Genomic DNA, 22,716 nt, shown 5'->3' on the forward strand with positions numbered 1-22,716 from the left:
ACGAAGCAGCATGTTAATGATGTTCACATTGTTTAACCCCTGATTCTGCAATTAGATCTGTGCAGATGGATCCTTATGGAGTCCCATGAAAGACAGTGGGCACAGCCATGCAGATCTGACTGCAGGATTGGAACCTAAACTACAGGTTGGACCTTCCAGGTCTGGCACCATTGGAACCTTACTGGCCTCCCCTGGTCTGGCAAACTCCTTGGTTTTGGGACCAACACCAGCCCCTCTACTGCCAACCACCATGATTCCTCCTAGAGGGGGAGTGCTGCTGGGATCCTAGCCACTGGCCCCCCTACTTATGGCCCCCCTGCCAGGCTCTGCTTCAGGCCACCAGTCGTCTGGTTGCCAGCCCTCTACCAGGCTCCAAGCTCAGCCAACAGGCTCCAGGCCACTGGGGCTCTGTTCTGGCAATGTTCAAGATCTTGCTGAACCATTTTTTTCCCCCTGAGTGCTCCGACCATAGGACACCCACAGGTTCCTAGAAGAGGGCAGACCACAGATGTTGTTGGACTAGAGATTCAGCCTCTGTAGGAGTTGCAAGTACCAGGGCAAAGTGAAGAAGACTACAAGGAAAAGAAATAAGAAAATGAAATTGTCTAGCAAATTTAAGCTAATTCACTTGGGAAAATATAACTTGCATGCAATTATGTAATAGGAGAGACACATGGATAACAGCAGAGAATAAATTAGATATGAACTTTCACATGAAGTGGCAGCAAAACTAAGTCATGATCCAAATTCAGGCCTGGCTCACTTATGTACTGTATATATTCAGTAGTGCGTAGAGGTTTCAACCAAGATCAGTGCCTCAATGTGAGGTGCTTTACAAGGACTGGGACATCACTATATTACAGCTCTATCCTAGAGATTGTGCAATCTAGTATAAGAGCACTGCTATAGACTGAAACTCTATCGTCTGGCCAGAACAATGGATGTTGCTGGACAAGCTGGCATCAGAGGAGGTCGGGGGGAGGAGGAGGCAGGAACCCCAGCAGCGCTGTGTTTGGGAGCCAACTGTGGTGCAGATGCCCACCGGCAGCCCCGAAACAGTAGAGACCCTGGACGGGGGAACTCCACCAGCTGTGTGGCAAGGAGCCAGCTGGGGCACAGAGCCCTGTTGGCAGCCCTGCAGCCTCATGGGCCTCAGCCGGGGGAACATCTGTGAGGTCCTCACTGGCTACAAATATGAGTGCATCTTTATTAAAACTGACCACTACCAAGGCAAAAAACAGAGAACGTTTTGTGTGTATGGTGTGGTCAGAGCATGTGGTGGGATGGGTTTTTGTGGGCTGGTGTTGGTTGGTTTGAAAAACGAATGTTTACGTATCCTAACTTGTGAATTCATAGTTTTTATTCTGTTGTCATAGCATTAGTCTTTGAACTATGAACGAAGTAGATAGGGGTCATGAATGTGGTACACAAGTGCTGCCAAAGCACTTCGTTACATCTTTGCTGCTAAATTACTCTAGCAGCAGTGTGAGTGAGTGTAGTTTGTGATAAAGGGACAGAGGTTTGTTAGCCCCCAACCCCCACTTCCCCAGCCCCACACACACCCTATGTCATGTTGGAGATTTTTGATCAGAGACCATCCTCTTTTTTTCCTCTACAACTAAACAGATATTCATTTGCCCTGTGAATACTGCAGATCCTCGAAACATTCTGTTTTCCATAACTCGGCTAAGGACAGTAAACAGAAAAATACAAAGGTTAACAAAAAAAAATCTGTTGAATACTGTCATCCTTTAAATCGAATGGAATTGTGCCCCATATAAAGTCTAGAGTTGCAGTCTCTTTGCAGCCCTGAAAGTGCAGCTTGCAGGCTTCTCAGTTAATGACTTGAAACACTTTTCAGGGAAAGAAAAACGAACTCTAGGTAACCTGATGTATATCATCAGGCTTTGAGCATAAGTTGTAGGCAGATTGTGCCCTTTGCTATTAACAGGATTCTTCAAGGATGCTATTTGGAGAGCACTGTTAGTAGGCTGCTTTAATTTCCTCTTTTCTGCTATTCCTCCGCAAGTGGCAGAGATGCGTGTCAGTTTAGTCACTAATACGCTTTGGTGTTCAGAGAAGTCGTGTTTAAATATTCATTCGCTGTCCTAAAATCTTAGCAATATATATTTAAGTGCCTCCTATCAACGTGAAGTTTGTAGTTTTTGTTATTTGCAGGCCAGTGTAACCGCATGCAAATTATTGTAATTATTTAAAAAATAAAACTTACTTTGTTGGGTGTACTTGAGAAGATGTTTATGTATAAGACCCTACCCAGACTATTATATTTACTTTTGGTTTTGAGGGGCTTTTCTTCCCGTCCTTGAGTATCCTCCCCTGATTGTCAAGCACGTAGGGAAATGGAAATCAGTTGACTTGAATGGAATGGCACTTCCAGTGTACTGTATTTAAAATATCAGGGGGTGTCCTTTAACTCTTCATTTTTTAATTTATAACAAGTTACTATAATAAATTCTTGCACACTTGCAAGTAAAACTGTGTAATGAGGCTTATTCCACAAATATTTTCAATAGGACTTGTTCTCCTTCCTTTAGAAAATAATTCTCAAACCTCTCAATTAAGCTCCATTATTCAAACAGCAGGGTACATTGTCAGGAGATAACTACTGTTCACTAATGAATTCTTGTAATTTACTACATTAATGTAGACTAATTAGTATACATTTAGCTGCTGAACAACTTTGATAAAGCCCACTTTTTTTGCAGGCTCCTGGCTGTGTTAAGCTCTTCATTCCCAACTCCTGCACAGTATTCAGAATAAATTTTAAATCTGAAATTGGGAACTGATCTTTCTCTGGAGGCACAAAGGGACTGGAAAGTGATTTGTTAGAAATCATCACTATCCTTTCCACCTTCCCCACAGTATTAGAATCTGGATCCATTGTCATATATTAAAACAGCTCTTGTAAAGATGACTGGCTTTTCAGTTATTAGACTGTTATTTTGGATTGTAACTGCAATAAAGTGTCATTCCAAACAATACAAAAATGTCTACTAGGTGATATAATTCATTGCAGTAATTGAATTTGAGTTGAAACTTGACATAGTATAAGTTTTGGTTGGCTTCTATACATTACTTGTGCAAAGGAAAAAAGTAGGACAGATTAGATGCATCATTTGTTGGGCCTGATAGAATTAGTTTGCTGATACTTTTATGCCTTTTTTTTTTTAAATCAGATTGCAGTTGGGCAACCGAAGACTCAATGTTTCCTCTCCTCAAAGGGAACATGCATCTCCATTCTCCATGAGTGGTAGCATAGTACACTCATCCCTCACTATGTGAGCACAGTTGGTTCCCAGATTTCTGCTGGTAGGCAAAAACTCATAAGAGCCACACTAAATTCCCATTAAAATACATGTAAAAGTCTCCAGTTTGTTCCAAGGGCTTGTAACTTGACATAAACCAGTTGAGTTTAGGTACTCTTCTGATGTATTTGAATAGTTTGGCACCAGAAATAGTAGTGTATGTATGCAGAGCAAGGATTTCCAACCTATGGATCGGGACCCAAACATGGGTCCCATTAGATTTGTTAAAGGTCGCCAGCTGGGCAGTTTCCAGCTGCATGTGTCTGTTAAAGAAGCCATTTTCAGCTTCTTACCACTGCTGCCTCAGACAGATATCTATCAATAGTGATAACTGCTGGAGATGGCAGCTATCTCTGTCACTAGGAATAGCAATTACGTTGTGCCTGGGTGCTGAAACCTTAACATTTGAGTTAATTGCTGGGAAAAGGAGGGCTGGGGGAGCCACCAAGCCTAGCTGCCCTGGTGAAGAGGTTGTGGTAGGAGGAGACGCATCTAAGGCTGGGGCTGTTGAGAGGTGCGGTGGGGAGAGGGGGTCTAAGACTGGGGGAAGTTTGGGGCTGCAGGGAGAGTCTAATGCTGGGCTCGGTTTGGGGCTGCTGGGGGGAGTGTAAAGCTGGGGACAGTTTGGGGCTGCTGGGGGGGTATAAGCCTTGGGTTGCTCGGGGGCTCTAAGGCTGAGGATGGGGGGTCTAATACAGTAAACCCTGGAGTTACCCAGGGGTTGTTCCTGCAACCCCTGCATAGCTTGAATTTTCCTGCAAGGGGAGTGGAGCCAGGAACCACCAGGGCTGGTCAGTTTCCTGGCTCCCAGAGTGGCAGGAGCTCAGAACCAGGGGCAGGCTGGTTCCAGTTTCCCCATGGCTTGCTGGCCCGGAAACTGTTAAACTCATAGCTGGTCAGTTTCACATTCTCGCTATTTCAGGGGAGGGACTCCGGCTAGGAGCCTTCTCCCTCTCTTTCCTGAGCTGAAGGGCTGTCAGACAGCTGCATGTCTGAGGGAAGGGAGTGAGAAGGCTCCAGCTGCGGATCTCTCTGTCCCCAACCAGGGACCCCACAGCTGGAGCTGAGCCAGCCGCACGGCTGCTTGTTTCCCCCCGCCCCCCCAGGGACCCCGCTGATATCAGTGGGGGAAGTTTACTCATATAATGAATAAAGGTAGGTATATATGTACCTCGTTTTAGCGAGTACTCATAAGTAAAGTACTCATTAAACGAGGAATGGGTGTATGTCCAAGATGTGTGATTGGCATTTTGTTTCCTTTGTATACCTTTTACTTATCAAAGGACAAATTGTGCCGTGATTTACATAGGCAGTTTGTACAGGATATAAATCAGTACAAAATTTGACAATTAGGAAAGAGCTTAAGTAAAACTGAACGTAAACCAGCGATATTAGAGGAAAGGAACTCTTCTTGTTAAAAGCAGCAGGTTGCATATCTTACGTCAATTGTGTTTTCAGTTTTTTGCTGTCACAAAGGGCTTGATCTTACAAGTATACAAGAATATGGTTAACTTTGCGCACATGACCGCAGTATTGTAGGATTACATCTGCTTAGAGGTAAAGAATACAAATTTGAGGAGTGACTTGTACTTTTGAACAAAAAGAACTTATCCACAGCTTGCAGGTCTACATTAACAAAGCGAAAAATCAAACCACATTCATTTACAACAACTGACATGCACCAGGGAAAAAAAAAAGTATTTAAATGGAATAAAACATCATTAATCTAATTTTGCCTTTTCAAAACTGATCTTTCATCCTATTTTCACGTGACAGAAACAAGTCTGTTTTTTTGTGTAATATTTAATGTAACACAAATATTAAGTGATATGACTTGAATATTCAGGAAGTTTTACTTTCTACTTTATGCCAGGATTTACTGACTAATAATCACTACCTGGATTAGATAGCTTTCCTAACATATTGTATGTGTCATGGTGTTGTCTGTGAATTCATTAGAGAAATGAAATAATTTGACCTAGGTGAAATTTTTGAAAAATGAGTGTTCTACTTTGCCTACTAATTACTAAGTGGCATGAAGAGGGCTACACCAGAGACCTTTCCCCTTGGCAGGTAGATACACGTGTGTGTCTTCACCAGGGGTAAGGCTGCACTGTATCCCTAGCTTGAAATAAGTTATGCAAGTTGCATTGTGCAAATTGCGTAACTTACTTTGAGGTGTCTTGTTTTGTACTGGGTGTAGGCTACGCTGCACCAGAATTCAAAATAAGTGCTTATTTCAAACTTCCCGGTAACCATCGTCATACGAGGAATGAAATCCTGCACTCAAATGAACCATGCAGCCAAACACTTGCTATTTTGAGCACGGTGTTCGGCTGCACGGTTTCTGTGTCAGGATACCAAAGTGAATTTACCTGATCACTTCCTGATATTCTTAGTTCCTGGAAGCTGTGGACCCCTTCCCCTTTGAATTACTCATAATTCTTTGCCCGTAATAATACGTAAAATAAAATCTCTCAAACATATTGCAAAAATTGTTGCTCTGTCACAATTAGTTCTCTGTTCTGTGATTTTACCAAATCATATAGGTTACCTAAACAAGACTATTTTCTGAAGCTTCAGGCGTGAGCCATTTTTGTTTCTAAGAGGCCTTTTTTTCTTTTGCTAGAAAACAAACCCCCACCCACTCTCTCTTCTTGGACAAAATTATATAAGAAGTTTTATTTTGGTTAATTAAAGAAGTGCTTATTTGCTATGTATAGGCTGCTTTGTTACTGAATAGAGAAGGTGTCTCTGTTCCTATTCAGAAAGCAATAGTGCAAAGAAAGCTGAGGACATATTGGCTGTAACTGAAATTGAGGGATTTATATTATGCATGTCAGTACTCTCTTGGTGCTAGGTAGCCAAGGGACTAGGTGTTTACTAGGGAAGAATAGCAGAACTTCCTATTACATTTGCTCTTCCCTTTATTTGCTGTTCAGTGGCTATTTAGAAAAAAAACCTTGAGAGATGTAGTTGGTGTGTGACCCTTTCCTGACACGCAGCATTCCCATCCATTGTCCCTTAAGATAACTATCGTCTACTGTCATCTTGGGTTATGGGAAAAATTCTCTTCTCTTTCTCTTTCAGCACAGGAGGAGCAGGACCTTGCAAAGATGCTCAGTGGAACCTGAAGTGCTTTCTTTCCCTTCATCTGGCTTTTTCTGTTCATACTAATAGTGTCGCAAATTCAAACTGACATGTACAGAAAATCAAATTAAGACATTCTTAATATAAAACCTACTGAAATCCCTTAGTATTCCACTTTCATATACTATCTCTATATCATAAAAATGACCAGACTGGGTGAGACCAATGGTCCCTCCAGCTCAGTATCTTGTCTTCTGATAATGATCAGTGCCAGAATAGGTAGTGATTCCGCTTCTGGCAATCAGAGGCTGGCAACACCCAGAGCGTGGAGCTGTATTTCTGGCTGTCTTGACTAATAGGCATAGGTGGATCTGTTCTGTCATACATTATTTTAGCCAATCAGTCACAGGCAGAGAAAGATGTATACCAAAAACATGTTTACAGTTATAAATATAACAATCTGGTTTTCCCAATATTGCGCCATCCTTGACTCATTTTTATTTTTTATATTTTTTAAATAAAAGGAAAATGTACATGCTTTATTTAAATGATTGTATTTTTTAAAAATAGTGACCTTTTTAGGAAGTTAATTTTTATTTCAGATTTCTTTAGAGGGGATTAATGTTTTGGAGTTTTTAGTAATTTTTTTAAAATGGGAATTCCACTAAGTGTTTGGTTTTATTTCATGCCTAAGAAAACAATGAGAAGTACTGTGGCACCTTGTAGACTAACAGATATTTTGGAGCATAAGCTTTCGTCGGCAAAGACCCACTTCATCTGACGAAGCGGGTCTTTTGCCGTGAAAGCTTATCTGTTAGTCTATAAGGTGCCGTAGGACTTCTTATTTTTGAAGATACAGTCTAACACAGCTACCTCTCTTATACTTTTCATGCCTATAAACTCTTATCCTTTGCTGTGTTTTAACAAAGGAGGTCTATAGTCATTTGGTTTTCAATAATATTTTTTTTTCCTGGGTTTTCAAACCTTGAAGATTGGTTTAGCTGTGCCAAAACCAGAGCACTTCTCTAAATGTCTCCATTTTATCCCTTTTCTGTAAAGTTTGTTGATGATAATCCTGTTCCAGATTCATCGTCTCTTCCTGGCTCTTTCAATATTTGCTCAGTTACGTCGGTTTTGAGGACCGTACTTAATTTGGTGATTCTGTCTCTTCTATCTTGTTTGAGGAGCAATTCCATTCCAGGCACATCCTGTTTTCCTGGCACAATCAAGTACTTATTCCTTTAAGTTACGGTAAGAGGAAGCTGTATACAGAATTTGATGGTCCTAGCTCATACCATTTAGGAGGAATTCTTGATTATACAAACTCCCTAAAGTATATAGGAGATTGTATAAATTATATATAGTGTTTATAAAGCTGAAGTAAAGAATCATTAGCACCTCATCAGGGCAGATTTTAAAATTACCTTTCCTTTTATATTTTGAAATTTTGCAATAAAATATGTTCATGTGACTGGAGAAGTTTGATTTTTGACATCACAAGAGAAACTAGAGGAATTGTGAAAAGGAAAAAAAACAAAACAAACAAAAGTCCTGTAGCACTTTAGACTAACAATCTTATTTATTCTTAAAGGTGTTACAAGACTGCTTTTTTTTGTTTTGTGAAGATACACCCTAACATGGCTGCCCCTCCAAGCAAAAAAACTTACTTTTCATAACTGTTGTTCTTTGAGATGTTGTTATGCCAGTTCCAGTCAGGTTTTATGGACATGTGCACAGTAGCCAGAAGACTTTTTCCCCACCAGCTAGCTGTAGGATTGGCCTGCATGCCTTCTGGAGTGGTGCGGATGTGGCATGCAATATACAGCCCTGCCAAGCTCCACTCTCAGTTCCTTCTTGCCGGTTACCCTAACAGAAGGGAGGGAAGGTGGGTATTGGAGTGTACGTGAAGAATACATTTTGAAGAATAACGGTTGCAAAAGGTGAGTTACTGTTTTTCTTCTTTGAGTGCTTGTTTATGTGCATTTTAGAGATTTTCATTGATTGGAGCACTGCCCACCCAAAGGCTGCATCTTCCCTAGACTGCTCTGTGATTGGCTAATGCACAGCAAACATATCTGTCAAGGGCCATGTCACAGCCCTGCCGGTCTCATGGGTGGGAATCTGGACAAGAAATATTACAGAGGAAGCCTGGGACCTGGTAGAGCATAGTTATGTTTGCAAGGCCATAATGTTTTCATGTACTGGATGCTATCTATGAAGAGATGCGCTGAGGGAAAACAGTCTGGCCCTTCATTTTATTGGCAGCTGCCATGAATAATTGAGGCGACTTCCCAAATTACCTTTTTCTGTCGATATAAAAGGCCAGTGCTCTATGCACAGCAAGAGAGTAGAGACTCTGCTCTCTAGTACTAGAGTTCAGTTTGGGATAAAACACTGTTAAAGATGTCTCAAATCATGTGGAAACTGGAGCCCACCTTTAGCAAAAAAGATGGATGTAGGTGGAGCTGCACTATATCCTTATAAAAGTTATATAAGAAGGCTCAAACGCAAGGGCCCTCAACTCAGATACCCACCTAGTGGAGGTTCTTGTTGCTGGGAAAAAAACAACTAATAAGAAAGGCAGAGTGAGGTGCTCTGGTTTGCAAACCTGAGAATAGTGTCTATCCAGGCCCTTTGGAAATCAGCTAAGTAACAAGTTAATGAATAGAAACCAATCCTGTGCCCATGGGTGACTGGAAGAAGCAGTTGTCAGCTTGCAAAGCAGGAGATGAACAAGGAGAAGATTCACGTACCATCACTGGTGGTAAGGATGAACTGAGGGAGGTGGGCAGGGCACTATATTGGGTGTCATGTTGACGCCAGTCCAAGAGCACCCAGGCCAACCCTGTGGTTAGCTGTTAGTGGGGAAATCTTCCAACTGCTGGGCAAATTGGCATGCGCATGAGCAGACATTTGAATAATTTTTATTTAGTCCCTGTTTTTTGCTTAGCATAAGCACAACCTCCGTATGGCTTAAGTCCCAAGCTTACTGGAAGAGAGTATTCATATACTTTTTTAAAAATGCACCTTGCTAAATTATGAGGTGTATGTGCAAATCAGTTTAGAAAGGCGCAAAATCAACGGATGGCTAATGACCCCTCTCATCCCATTGGAGGAAGTCTCTACAAAGAGACAAGCTTTTGCAGTATATCCCAACAGCTGAGGATCTCAAACTGTACAGTATACCTCATATTTCCACATTAAAATACAACTGGGAAAAAAAACCCTCTGCAATAAAGGACTCTGCCAAAATTGTTTGTTGCTCTAGATTTATACTCTTAGAAATGAAACAGTGCAAGCTTTCTCTAGCTTTTCAAAATCTGGCCAGGCAGAAGAACAGCTGTGTTGGGGAGTGGGGGCAGGGGGTAAACTTAGCCTGATGAGCAGTAATTTTATTTTACTGTGTGTTTGAAAAGCTGACAGGGGTGTGTGTGTGTGTGTGTGTGTATATATATATATATATAATATAGAACTGCACAGCTGCACAATCATGGAAGTCGAATTCTGCTCTGTATCTCAGTGAATTGCATCAGAAATTAGCAGTGTAGGGTGGTACAATATTTTAAATAGTCTCTCCTCTCAAAATTCTATGTCCCTCCAGTAGTATCTGAGCTTTGCCCTTTATCTTTGATCTAGTGTCACAGCAAAAACATGCTGTGCAGCAATCTGTTAATCACACTAGATAACCAGCTTGCTTGTGACTGCACCAGTATCTGCTGTCATGCTCCCAGATTTTTTTCCCTGAATTTGCTTTTTCCATGTGTATTAACCTACTGCCTGGAAACCCAGAGCTGCTTCCTCCTGGTGTAAGGGAGAACATATGGCAAGGCATATGGTCTCCGGGAAACCTCCATATGCTTAAGTGTAATGCAGTGGAGAGTGTGAGGCTGAAGGAGAGGACTTCACTACCTCTCTCTCTCTCCACAACGTCATGTTGTTGAGTTTTGCCCTGCTTAAAAGAGGAGAGCTTGTTATTTAGGGCCCTTCCAAATTTGCAGTCAATTTCAGGGTCATGAGGTATTTAAAGTGGTAAATTTCATTATTTCACAGTTTTGTAATTGTAGGGGCTGTGACCCAAAAAGGAGTTGTGGGAAAGGTAGGATCTACAAGTTATTGTATGGGTGCATGTTGGTACTGGTAGCCTTGCTTCAGATCTGAGCAGCTGGAAGACTGCAGCTGCTCACTGGGAGCCCAGCTCTGAAGGCAGAGGTGCCATCAGCAGCAGCACAGAAAGAAGGATGGCATGCTTCAGTGTTGTCCTCCTACACTGCTCCCTGCAGAGCTTGGCCCTCAGTCAGCTGTGGCCATGCTCCAGCAACCCAGCTGTGAAGGCAGCTGTGTAGAAATAAGGGTGCCATTGTCTCCTGTTGCTGCCCTTCTTCATTGTTACTAGCAGAGCACTACTTTCAGAGCTGAGCGCTCAGCCAACAGCCACTGCCCTCCATCCAACTCCAAAGGCACTGCAGAAGTAAGGATGGCAATACAACAAGCCTCCTAAAATAACCTTGTGGGGATGGAGGAAAGACGGACACACACACACACACCCCACCCACCCCAGCCCCCAGTTTGAGAAATCAACATAGGGTAGAAAACATGCAAAAGACCAGAGTTCATGTTTTTTGTGGGTGTGAATTTGGTAGGGCCCTAAAACTTAATTAACAGAGAGACCCTTGGTTTATTCTTAGAATTGTTTACATGCTGAAATTTTCATAAGCGCTTAAGGCAGTTAGGAGATTTAGGAACCAGACTCCCTTAGTCACCTTTAAAGATTCTAGCCTTAGTACCTCTATGAGGGTATAACTTGTGTTTGCTATTATACAAAAGCTTGCTTACTTCTTTTTGGAGGGGATCATGAGGTTGTTATGAAGGGGGTCACAAGCTGTCAGCCCCCACCTTCAAACTCTACTTTATCTCCAGCATTTATAATAATCTTAAATATAAAAGTATTTTTAATTAATAACTGGGGAAGGCGGGGGTTGGACTTGGAGGCTTTGCTGTTTGAAAAGAGTCACCAATACCAAAGTTTGAGAACCACTGGTCTAAATTCTTCCATAAGAAGAGAATGAACATATTCTTTTTTGCCCAGATGAATAAAAATCAGTCAATTTTTGAAGAAAAACATCTGATTTTTTTATTTAAATTGGGTTTGTATTAAAATTTATTTTTTCATTTTAAAAATCTGATTAAAGTTAAATCTAAATTTTAATACAAAATATGGTAAGGCCTAAATGTATTATAATCTCTTTATATATGTAAATAGAAATAAATATGCTGACTTTCTGTATTTAGAAAGCATTGAGGGAATATGTCTGACTTTTGAGGTTAAGATATATAAATATGCTACAGTAGGTCACCCTAAGCAACTTAAGAGAATGTATCATTTTCAGGAGACTTAGCTGAATAGGAATTTAAACTCCTATCACTTTTACTTAAGCATATTTGAAACTTTTGCCGGGCTGACCTGAAGTAATCAGTTCAATTCTCTGACATAAATTAATCTCTCTGTTTAATAAAGAATTTATTTGTAAATGTAAAATGCGTTTTGATAAGATAAGTTAATGTATCCATAACATTTATGGTTCTGACTGGTTTTTGAGTTTAATTAAATTTGTTACCATCTTAATGTAACTTAACATCCATCATGAGCAAAAAGTTAATTGTCCAGTAAATAAACAATCTATTATTAATTTTCTAACATACCAAAAATGTACAATTAATAAAACCTAATGTTAGGCTGTATACTTGCTTAACTAAATGTATATAATTAGTTTACCCTGATTAGTATATCTTTTTTGCTATCTACTCTAGTGAAAAGGCTCTATTTAGTTTTAAATCAGCATGCTTTAATAGTCATATCAACTAAAGATAATGCACCTTTATTTAGAAACTAGTGTACAAATTAAAGATTAAGATTTTCAAGATATTCCACCTGTTGATTTAAGTTGCCTTGATTTAAGTAAATACGTTCTGGATTCTTTTCATCCTTTAACTAACACAAGTTTCTTTCCAGACAAAATTAGGCTTTTCATAGCATGTGGGAATATAGAAATCTAGAATATCCAGTTTTCCAAACGTTTATTGATATAAAAACTGCTGGGTATGTTGAAGAATTTTCTTCAATGAAAATTGTTCTCTTGGATGTCTAAACTGAGCCTGTGGCAGTTCTTTGCTTCTACATGGTTTGAAACAAAATCCCATTCCCTTCTGCAATGCACTTAGTAAGCCCAAAGTTTTTTGGATTTTCTAAAATAAATGATGCCATGATATCTAGAGACAGCTAAAGAAATTGAATGGAGTCTTCATATGAAGCATAACGTAAGAGGGAAAGAAGCTTTTATGTAAGGCTTAATTGTACAAAATGCTGAGTACGCTGGCCCTAGCCCAGCAGAGCACTTAAGTACATTTTAACTTTAAGCAAATAAGCAGTCCTACTGGTGTCAGTGGAACTATTCACGTGTTTAAGCACTTTGCTCACCTAGGGCCAATGTGCTCTGCAACTTGCAAGATTAAGCTCACTGTGCATTTGTGATTTGCTTGTCTTTACGAACAGCAGTATAATTTTGAGTATAGAAACCTGGTATTTGATTAATGCTCATGATCCTGCAGAGATGCTGTATTCTTTGAAGTCGAAATTTACACTGGAAACCATATCTTTAATGTAACTTTTCTCTTTCATCAGTCATATCCATTTCATTTCACAATGGTAATGTCCCCCAGGTCCAGGGACTTGGTGTTTGCTGATCTTTTCTCTTCTCCAACAAAATTTTACAAATGTACTTTTTTATCATTTATGCAGTTATTGTTAATTATTCAGTACCAGTGTCTCTAATGGGATATTTTTACTTTTTGTTCCATGGGAAATGCAATAACACAGTACCTGCCTTTATTACCTATGGGTCAAGTTTTCCATTAGGCATCTTTGTGCTTTCTCTTGGGCCACATTTTGTAAATAGGAGTTGCCCTTTGTAAAACTCTCTAGTATCCCTCCTCAGGACCCTGCTTTGAAACTTAACCTACAAACACTTTCTGAATGGTTATGCAGTAGGTATGTTGAATTTCTTGCTCATTACAGAAATCAGACTTTTCTCACTGTTAATTTATGCTTCCCCAGTCGTGCGTTATCCACACCACTGGTTGCCTCTTGTTTTATACCTAGATACATAACGTTCTGGGGGGAGGAATCATCTTCATATATCTGGGTACAGTATTTGGGATATTAGAGATTAGCATAATTAGTTTGATTGGGACTTCCAGGCACTATGTCAGTGAAAATATTAATTAATTCATAACAAGCTCTTTCTGGCACTGCCATGAACCCAGAGTGAAGGCCAGCATGGCATGCTGCCCCAGGAGCAGCCTAGTAAGAAGACTCATTTTTACAATCATAGTTAAGTTCCCAGTTTCCTTGCCACTTTGAGTAGGGAATTCACTAGGTTAGGAGTATAGCTGATGCAGGGTGTGTCTTCTGGCATTCTGGCACAGCTATTCTGCCTATTTACTGGAGGGATAAGGGGTGTAGAACCAAGACTCCACCTTTTCCCAAACACCTGAGAGAACTAGCGGCTTTGCAGAGCCCACCTCTCCCGCATTTGAAGAGGTGATAGGTGAAGCTGGTGCAGGGAGTAAGGGATCACTTTAGCTGGATCTACACTAGAGTTCTGTCGATAGAGTCCTTCAGTCGAAAAAACTAGGGAGCGTCCGCACTACAGCTGTGTTCTGTTGAGAATCTGTCGACAGAACACAGCAGTTTTCGCGGCAGTTCTGTCTTGACTGTACGCGGCATAGTGCCTCTCTAGACAGATTCTGTCAACAAAAAAAACAGTGCAAATGCTCCATGGGGCCCTCTGTCGACAGAGGGCTTCCAGTTCACCGTGCAGCCCTGTTTGCAGAGCTTCCTGTTGGCTGCTCTTTTGACAGAGGGCTGAGCAGTCTGGCTGTGTTCTGTCAACAGAGGGTGTCTACAGGGAGAGCCTGTATTGGGTATGGACGTGTTCTGTAGACAGAGGTTCTGTTGGGAAATATCTGTTGACATTGGCTTCTGTTGACAGAACTCTGTAGTGTAGACGCAGCTTTTATGATCTGCTTAGGTATTGTGCAGCATGGACATGAATTTACTTTTAACAGAGGTTAGAATGGTGAATTTATAGCTTTTATGATTCAGAGATTTAATCCGCTTGCCCCAGCACTGTGAAGCTATTTTTTTTTTATTTTTAAAGAAGCTTTCTTTCTCAACATACCTCTAAAGGGAAGTTGTAAAACTGCTGAGTTTATCCAAGGTTGCCAGTGTTACAGCTTGACAGTTTCAGTGGAACATCTAAATCTCTCCAGAACTAAAGACTAAATTGGAATTTGGGGTTACCATAGGTTTTGGATTGGCACAATTGGCATGTAGGCAAAAATAGTTTAAAATAGGTCTGTATCTTTTGAGATATTTGCTGTTATGATTGCACTGGAAGGAATGTTTAATTCATTGGCTAAAATCAGGTGCATTAGGCACTCTACGTGCCATCTTTGATGGTAGGCCTTGCTTTTCAGAGGGAGACCTGCATAGAAGCAGTGTTAGTCATAAAATTTGTATTCTCTAATCTTTGAACATTAATCACAAAGCTCTTAATTGTCAGAATAATTCTAAGCCATTAGGCTACATTAGGGAACTAAAAAATTAAATATTTACCAATGTTTTGTATTCTAATTTAGGATAAGGAATGGCCTCTCTGGACTAGCACAGAATTTTCATTAAACAAATATTACAAGTATATAGTGCGGAAAAAAAATCAACCATCATTGAGGGAGTTATTAGTAATTCCTATTTTCCACACTCTGGGGGTTGATATATAACTGTAATGTGTTGTAAATCATTTCTCTGCAACTGTTTGCTTCTTTCCAAAGGTGACGATGTCAAACCTTTTACTCCAGAGAAAGCCAAGGAAATAGTGATGTGTCTACAGCAACCTGCAGTCTTTTGTAACATGGTTTTCAATTGGCCGGTGCTACACTGGAATGCTAAATATCTTTCTGAGCTGCTGGATGGAAAGACAATTCAGTTTAGGATGGGAACAAAGGAAGCAGACACAGGTAGGATTTTAGGTAGTATTAGGTTATATCTAGAAATTCTGTTTAATATCCTCCTTAATCCGCGGCAGTGCTTTCATGCCAAATGTTCTTCTCACACTACATTATATCTAACAAAGCCTATGAGTGAGAGAAATGAAATGGGAGGCTTGTTTTAGCCAATGATGTCTCATCTTTGTCTCTTGCTCTTCTTTTTTTATTCTTTTTGACAGTTGAAGTAGTAAATCTAATGTCTAGAGCTGACTTCTGAGAATCATAAATCCTTTTTTCCTTTCCTGGCTGTGTTACATAATTTCTGCATGACCATTCCTAAGGCCTGGTCTACACTAGGGCATAAGGTTGAACTTAGCTGACTTTTATGTTGGTTTTTTCTTAGCAATCAGTCCATTCTGCAGACTTTAAAGGATCCTAAGGTCAATTGGTGCTCCTGCTTTTCATGACGAATAATGCCAATTTCAACCTTGCGTGGTCAACTTTAGGGTAGTGCAGACTAGGGATGTTAACAATTAACTGATTAACCAGTAGGGGCTACCCCAAGGCGGGTGGGGGGCGGGTAGGGGAACAGCATTCTCTAGCATGACCAGAGCAGCCCCTGTCTGCGGCAGCCAGCGGACGGGTAGGGAGTGCTAGGGAGACTGCTGCAACCCAGACAGGCTAGTGCGCCCCCTGGCCCCCACCACCACCACCACCAGGATGATCTGCTCCAGCCAGGCTGAAGTGTCTGTACCTGGGGCTGCTCTGGCCTGGCTGGAGCAACCTCCTCCTGTGGCACTTCTGGGCTGGGCTGCTGTGGCTGAGGGCTACTCCAGCTGTTCTGGAGTGTCGTTTCCCCCCACCCCCATCACCACCACAGGTGGCACCACAGATGGGGATGCTCCAGCTAGGCCAGAGCAGCGCCAGTCCCCAGTGCACCACAGGCGGGGATGCTTTAGAGCAGCCCCTGTCTGTGGCAGGCAGCCAGGCTGGAGTGACCTCCCCAACCCCTGCTTTCCCCTCCGCCCTTCCATACATATCCATTTAGTGGTTAATTGGTTAACTCATTAAATGGGATTTTTACATCCTTACTGGATATTAATCTGTTCCTAGCTCTGCCGCCCACCTGCTGGGTAACCTACCTCAAGTCAGTCTCCCGTGCCTTGTTTTCTCCATGTGATTGATACTCTTATTTAAGACTATGAGTAAAAAATGCTAAATAAGAAGTCCTTATTATTGCCATTTTGATACCAATGAAAACAAGCCCAGTACTGGTAATGGCAGTGTAGCTTCCAGAATGCTCTATTAGTGCACTTCCACATTACCATGAAGGAAACACGAGTAGGAGTAAAAGGATAATTTTAGCCTCAGTGTCTGTAAAATCTTGGGTATCTCCTTGAAGTTGGTAACTTAAGTTCCAGTTGTGTGAATACCTGTCAAGAATTAGACTGACACCTCTTACTTATTGAGTGAGTCATCTAACAACTTTCAGTTATTGGGGATCTGGGCTATGTTCAAAGCAGTTTTAAGATTCAAGCCCTTATATTTCTTGTCCTTCACTGCTGGCCCCTGAAGACAGCCATTCTCTTCTAGGAAATCAGTTTTGTCTTTAGGGACACACCGTTATATACTAACACAGATTGCAAATGTTTTCTTGAAAACTCAGTCCACGCTGTAGCTAAATGAGGATCTTGTTCTAACATAAAGCATTCCGTTATAAGAATCTCTTAGATAAGCTACTGAAGAGCCTAAAATAATAATATATATTCATGTGTGTTGCTAGAAATAAGTATGTTGTTTGCCATCTTGTGCATTAACATTGTTTTTCTGTGATGTATGCTTGGCCCTTTCTTGCCTATTATTGTTATCCTGAGCCAGGATCTGTCGTCCAGGCAAAATGAGGTGCTGATAGGAAGGGAAGGGAGGGTATAGCAAAGACTATATTGGCCCCTCTGGTTATGTTCACCTGCCATTAGTCACCTGAGTTTACAATTTGAGTGTTGTTAGATGATCCTATCAGGATCAGTGAAACAGCAGCCAGGATATCTTTCTCCATCCATGCCTGGCTAGGAGGTTGCAAACATTTAATTTCAGATACAGATCTTGTTTCTGTTTGTTGCCTCAAGATTAGGCTATTACTGTATGCTCAACCTTGAGTTACATCTGAAATCCATTCAGAAACTGGTTCAGAGTGAGACAAATTGCTGGATCAAAGGGGGATTTTGTTGCAAGCCAACAGTATTATCGTTCTAAACTGCTCTGGCTATCTACTGATTTCTTGCAAGGGTTTAAGGTGGTGACTGTGATCTATAAAGCCCTATGTGCCTGGGCCCTGCCTACCTGAGAGACCACCTATTACCTTCCAACACAATCAGCATTCTGGCTTTTGGAGGTCCTCAAACTGAAACTCATACAGGCAAGGGAGCAGTTGGCAAGGCATACTCTGTGTAGGCCCTTGCTCTGCACTTATTTTTGCTGTTATCAAATACCCAGTTGATCTTTAGTTCCACAGACCAGATGTGGAGAACAAGTGTGATATCTATATTGTGTGTAGGAATATGGTAGAAGCCTGAGTCTACCTGCTGATATTATTCTGACTACACAAAGTTATAAAAAGGAGGCTGCTCAGAAGAAACAGAGAGTAGAACAATGACAGAGGCATCCAGAGACAGTACTAGCTGATCGCTAACCTCTTCATCACAACCTTTACATATTTGACGACTTACGTCATGTCTCAACCTTCTGTCACTGCTAATACTTAAGCAGGTAGGTGAGCTGATGTTTTGCGCAAAATCCATCGTATTCAGAATTTTGAGTTCATAGGCCTAGTGCGGGCAATGAGAGATCAGGGACAGGCATCAAACTCCCAGCTAGCCCAATTTTGAATTGTTTGATCTCATTTTTAAAATTCTTCAAACATTACATATTCAGAAACCCATTCGTGTTCTTGCTTTCCAGTTCTGATCACTGGCACTTGCATACAGTCTGGTATATTTCTCCATTATTTTTAGACTTTTTCTCAATATTCTTATATTTTGTTGTTGTTGTTGTTGTTGTTTCTTATTCACTACCTGTAGTGCTAGTGATGCTGAACCAATCCTAAATTACATCACAATCCCTATTCCGACAAAGGTACAGCCTAAGTCTTCAATGGTCTGCAGGACTTACTGTTTGGAATTTTCCAGAGAGAGCTTGGTATGAAGTACCCTGTTTCTTTGCAATATTCGCTCCTTTCTTATCTCATCAAAATAGTCCAGATATTGAACTGCTTTCAAGAGTTCTCATATGTTTTATGTAATTTCTCCATCAGCCTATCTTAGCAATATGATGTGCACTGCCTTAATGACTGGATATTTGGAGTCAGCGTTGGACTGCAACATATGTAGGATGACTCAGATTGAAGATTTTAAATTTGTGGCGTGGGAGGTATTCGTGCGTCTTCAGTGTATTTCTTCTACAGGGAAAAGTGACTTCTGAAGGAAGCCTATATTTAGCATCAAGCCAAGTTATATACTGTTTAATACTAAACTTAAGTGACTTTTTAGCTAATAAACTGGAAAATGGGCTGGACAGAGAACTGCTGCCCTCACCATTACAATGGAAAAAGACAGAATGATAGTTAAAGTTTGTAAGGGCTTTTCTTCACTATCATGCCACATTGGTACCTCTACATAGGTGCAGTTGTGCTGCTGTAGGGCATCTGATGAAGACATGCTATGATGATGGGAGAGCACTCTCCTGTCTGCTTAATTACTCCACCTCACTGAGGGATGAAAGCTATGATAACAGGAGAGCGGATCTGTGTATCTTCTGTCCCTGAGCAGAGTGGCACGACCCATGAGTGATGTAAGTTACATTGGCTTAAGCAGTAATGTAGACAAGCCCTAAAGGAGTTGTTCAACTGTCCAAGAGAAATCTGAACATATGTATGAGTCTGCATGGGAGTTGCTGTGATAACAAAATCGGAGTTATGAGGAATTCCCCCAGAGCTGTGCAAGAATAAAAGGATTTCCTTTATAAACAGCTGTGTGCAAGCTGTCGAAGGTTAAGTTAATGCCATTCATGCAGCTTTCAGTAATTGTTTTTCCATCAGTAATGGTTAGAGGATAGTATGTAATTTTTCATTTTACATTCTGAGTGAATATATCTGAAACTGGCAGGACTAGTTGTGATGGGAAATGAAGGTCTTTGATAGGCCAAAGGTAATATACACTTGGTATGAGCCACAGCAATGGAGGCTTTCCCATGGCACTTGACCTTCACCTGAAATAGTATATCAGAATCTTCCTGGGACCAGAGGGGAGCTTTATGGTGTAGTTCGGAGAATTGATGAAGCCAGTGATTTAAGACTACCACACTTGCTCCAGCCCCCAGTTTCTATTTTCCCCCCATCTTACTTGGTAAGGGTTTTCAGACATGCTCAGATTTGGCCTGACTCTGACTCTTTTAAGTCAATGGAGGATTTATCACTGATTTCAAGAGCAGCGGGCTTTGAAGGTAGCAGTGTTAGTCTGTTTTGGCAAAAACAACAAGGAATTGAGTGGCACCTTAAAAATTAACAGTTTTATTATGGCATAAGCTCACAAAAACTTATGCTGTAACAAAATGGTTCCTGTTGTGTGTGTTTTTTTCTCCAATGTGAACAGTTAGCCAACACTTAATGGGATTTTGAAAAGCACCCAAAGAGAGAAATTACCCAATTACCACAGAGCCCACTCAAAGGCCTCTGTGCTGTGATACTGCCATCATACGATTGCACAGGATTTTAGGCAGAGTAGCTGTGCAAAAGGACATGTGCAGTGGGGAGGTGACCTTCATATCTGCTCTGAATATGTTTATGGGAAAGAGGGAGTTTAGGATTGGGCCTCTGGCTCCCCTGTTCTCTGAAGCCATTTCTAGGAGTCCCTGTAAACCAGATGTGGAGGTACTATGGACATTATTTCCAACTAAGGGCTGTAATAGGAACCAGAGCAGGCTGTAGTATAGTCCACCCCAGTGTGGGATTGGACAACCTCACTATACGAGCTTGATACACAATAGCTTCTTTATTAATACACTCCCAGGCCGAAAGGGACCTTTGTGGGAATCCAGTGTGACCTCCCATGTAACAGGTCATAGATCTTCCCCAAAACAATTCATGGAGCAGAACATTTGGAAGAACATCCCATCAGGATTTTAAAATTGTCAGCTATGGGAAATTCCATCCCTCCCCCCTTGGTAAATTATTCCAATGATTAATTGTGCTCACTGGTGGGGGGAGAAAATAAACCTAATTTCCTGTCTGAATGAGTCTAGCTTCAACTTCCAGCTGTTGACTTGCGTTCTTCCTTTCTCTGTTGGCTGGAAGAGCCCATTATTAAATGTGTGTTACTCCAGTAGTTTGTAGACTGTACTCAAGTCACCCCCTTAGCCTTCTCTTAAATTGTAGACATTGTGGTCCTTGACCTTGTAAGGCATGTTTTCTTATTTCATCCTTCTCTTGGCTGTCTTATGAAACCTGTCTAGTTTATCAACATCCTTTTGAACTGTGAACCCCTGAGCTGAACACTGTATTCCAGCAGCAGTCCAACTAGAGCCAAATACAGAGGTACAATAACTTTCTTAACTCCTACTCAGGATTCCCCCATCTATGTATCTAAAGATTGTTTTTAACTCTGTTGGCCACACCTAGTTCAGCTGACTACCCCTACAACTACTAAATCTGTACTGACTTGACCATGTGGAGGATCTGTAATAAATAGATGGATCAAGTCTAATTATTTTGATTTCTTTTGTTGTCTTATGTTTCTTCTTGTCATTGTTCTATGCATCTGCAGACCAACACAGTAGGATTTGGGGCACAGAGATGAATGTATTTGGGCTTTATTTTAAATTAGAATTGCACATAGGGGCTAATGATGCCTTTTCTCCCAGGACAATAAAGAATGTATAGCATGGATCTTTATTAATACACTTCATGTCATGAACAAAGTTGCAAAAATGTTTCCCAAGCAGAGTGAGTGAGTGAGCATTTTTCCATTGAATTTCCAAAAAGTCATTCAGTTAGCTTCAGTGAATTCAGCCTTGCAAGCTGATTGATTCCCATTTGTGGAAGCACTTTAAATCTTTTTTTTTTTTTTTTAATAGTACCATAGGATGGGTAATTTTTACATATAACAATCTTGTGTATGTGAATTTCTGAAGAAAGAATACTCATTTCAATTGGGATTATGATCCTATAGAATCTGTTATGGCTGGCACTTATGGGTAAAGTGCTGAAAGTATTGACAGCTTTCCGACAGGTTATTAGACATGTAGGGAGCCACTACTTGCTGCTTCTGTAAAAGGGTGCCTATTTAATTATTCCCTTAGATGGGAGGAGAAAAGCTCCATAAATCAAGGGAACCTCAGTAAAGGTGGGAAGTTAGGGAGAATTAGAAAGAGAACATTTAAGGAGCGAGACTAATTAAAGGACAGATTGACCATCAATTGAATTAAATTAATCATGAGCTTGTCAGTGTGGTCTATTTTCTGTTGTGTGTTTAGCTGAGACAAGCAAGCTAATTTTACTTTGGATTTTATATTGCATTTACTCAGTGCTAAACTGCTTCATTCTGTATCTATTTTTTATGGCTCTGTGTTCAGTATGCATGCAATGTTATCTTTTTCTTGTATTGCTCCAGTTCCTCAATTTGAAACCAAGTGCAGTTATGTGGAAGCTACACTTGAAGAGTTTTTGGCCTGGACATGTGGACAGCCTACTTGTGTCTCTGGACCATTCAGTTGTTATGATCCCTCTAAATATTGGGCTTATGCTGACTATAAATATATTGCCAGGATATTTGAAGACAAGAGAGAAATTTTCAAGGTAAATAGTTAACCTTGCCCTTTACCTTCAACTCAGAGCTGCGCAGGAAAATGTCCTAAAGGCATTTGGTTAATTGTTTAAGTGAATTACAGTTTTTGAAATCCATCTAGCCTTTTTATTTCTCTATTCCTTTGACCAATTTTTCACTTTTATGGACTACTTATTTTTATTTCAATCTAATGAAAATAGCACACCAAAGAGCATGTATCTCAAGCTTGGGGAACTCTTGATATACATTTAACAACATAGCACTAAAGGAGTTACAAAAATTTTCTCAAGCAGCTGTACTTGTTCCTCCCAGCCAACCACAAATAATCTTGGATCTAGACTCCATTGATGTTAATGTGTGTCTGGCTTTCCAGCAACTTCTGTGCACTTTGGATTAGGCATGTAAATTGCCATTTATGG

General features: G+C 40.7%; 1 protein-coding gene across 4 annotated transcripts in view; it reads left to right on the forward strand.

Moving 5' to 3' along the window:
- Positions 1-22,716, forward strand: part of HSPBAP1 (HSPB1 associated protein 1) — a 57,236-nt gene that overhangs the window by 4,430 nt on the left and 30,090 nt on the right. For 2 of the 4 annotated variants that reach the window (XM_075001059.1, XM_075001061.1), the window contains exons 2-3: positions 15,306-15,491; positions 22,124-22,308. In XM_075001059.1, coding sequence (XP_074857160.1) covers positions 15,306-15,491; positions 22,124-22,308 — 371 coding nt within the window. Of the gene's footprint in view, positions 1-7,610; positions 7,668-15,305; positions 15,492-22,123; positions 22,309-22,716 lie in introns of those variants that run through there. The other 2 variants (XM_075001060.1, XM_075001063.1) reach the window with 2 other exon arrangements.

Source organism: Carettochelys insculpta, chromosome 8 (assembly GCF_033958435.1).
Source record: "Carettochelys insculpta isolate YL-2023 chromosome 8, ASM3395843v1, whole genome shotgun sequence".
NCBI lineage: Eukaryota > Metazoa > Chordata > Testudines > Carettochelyidae > Carettochelys > Carettochelys insculpta.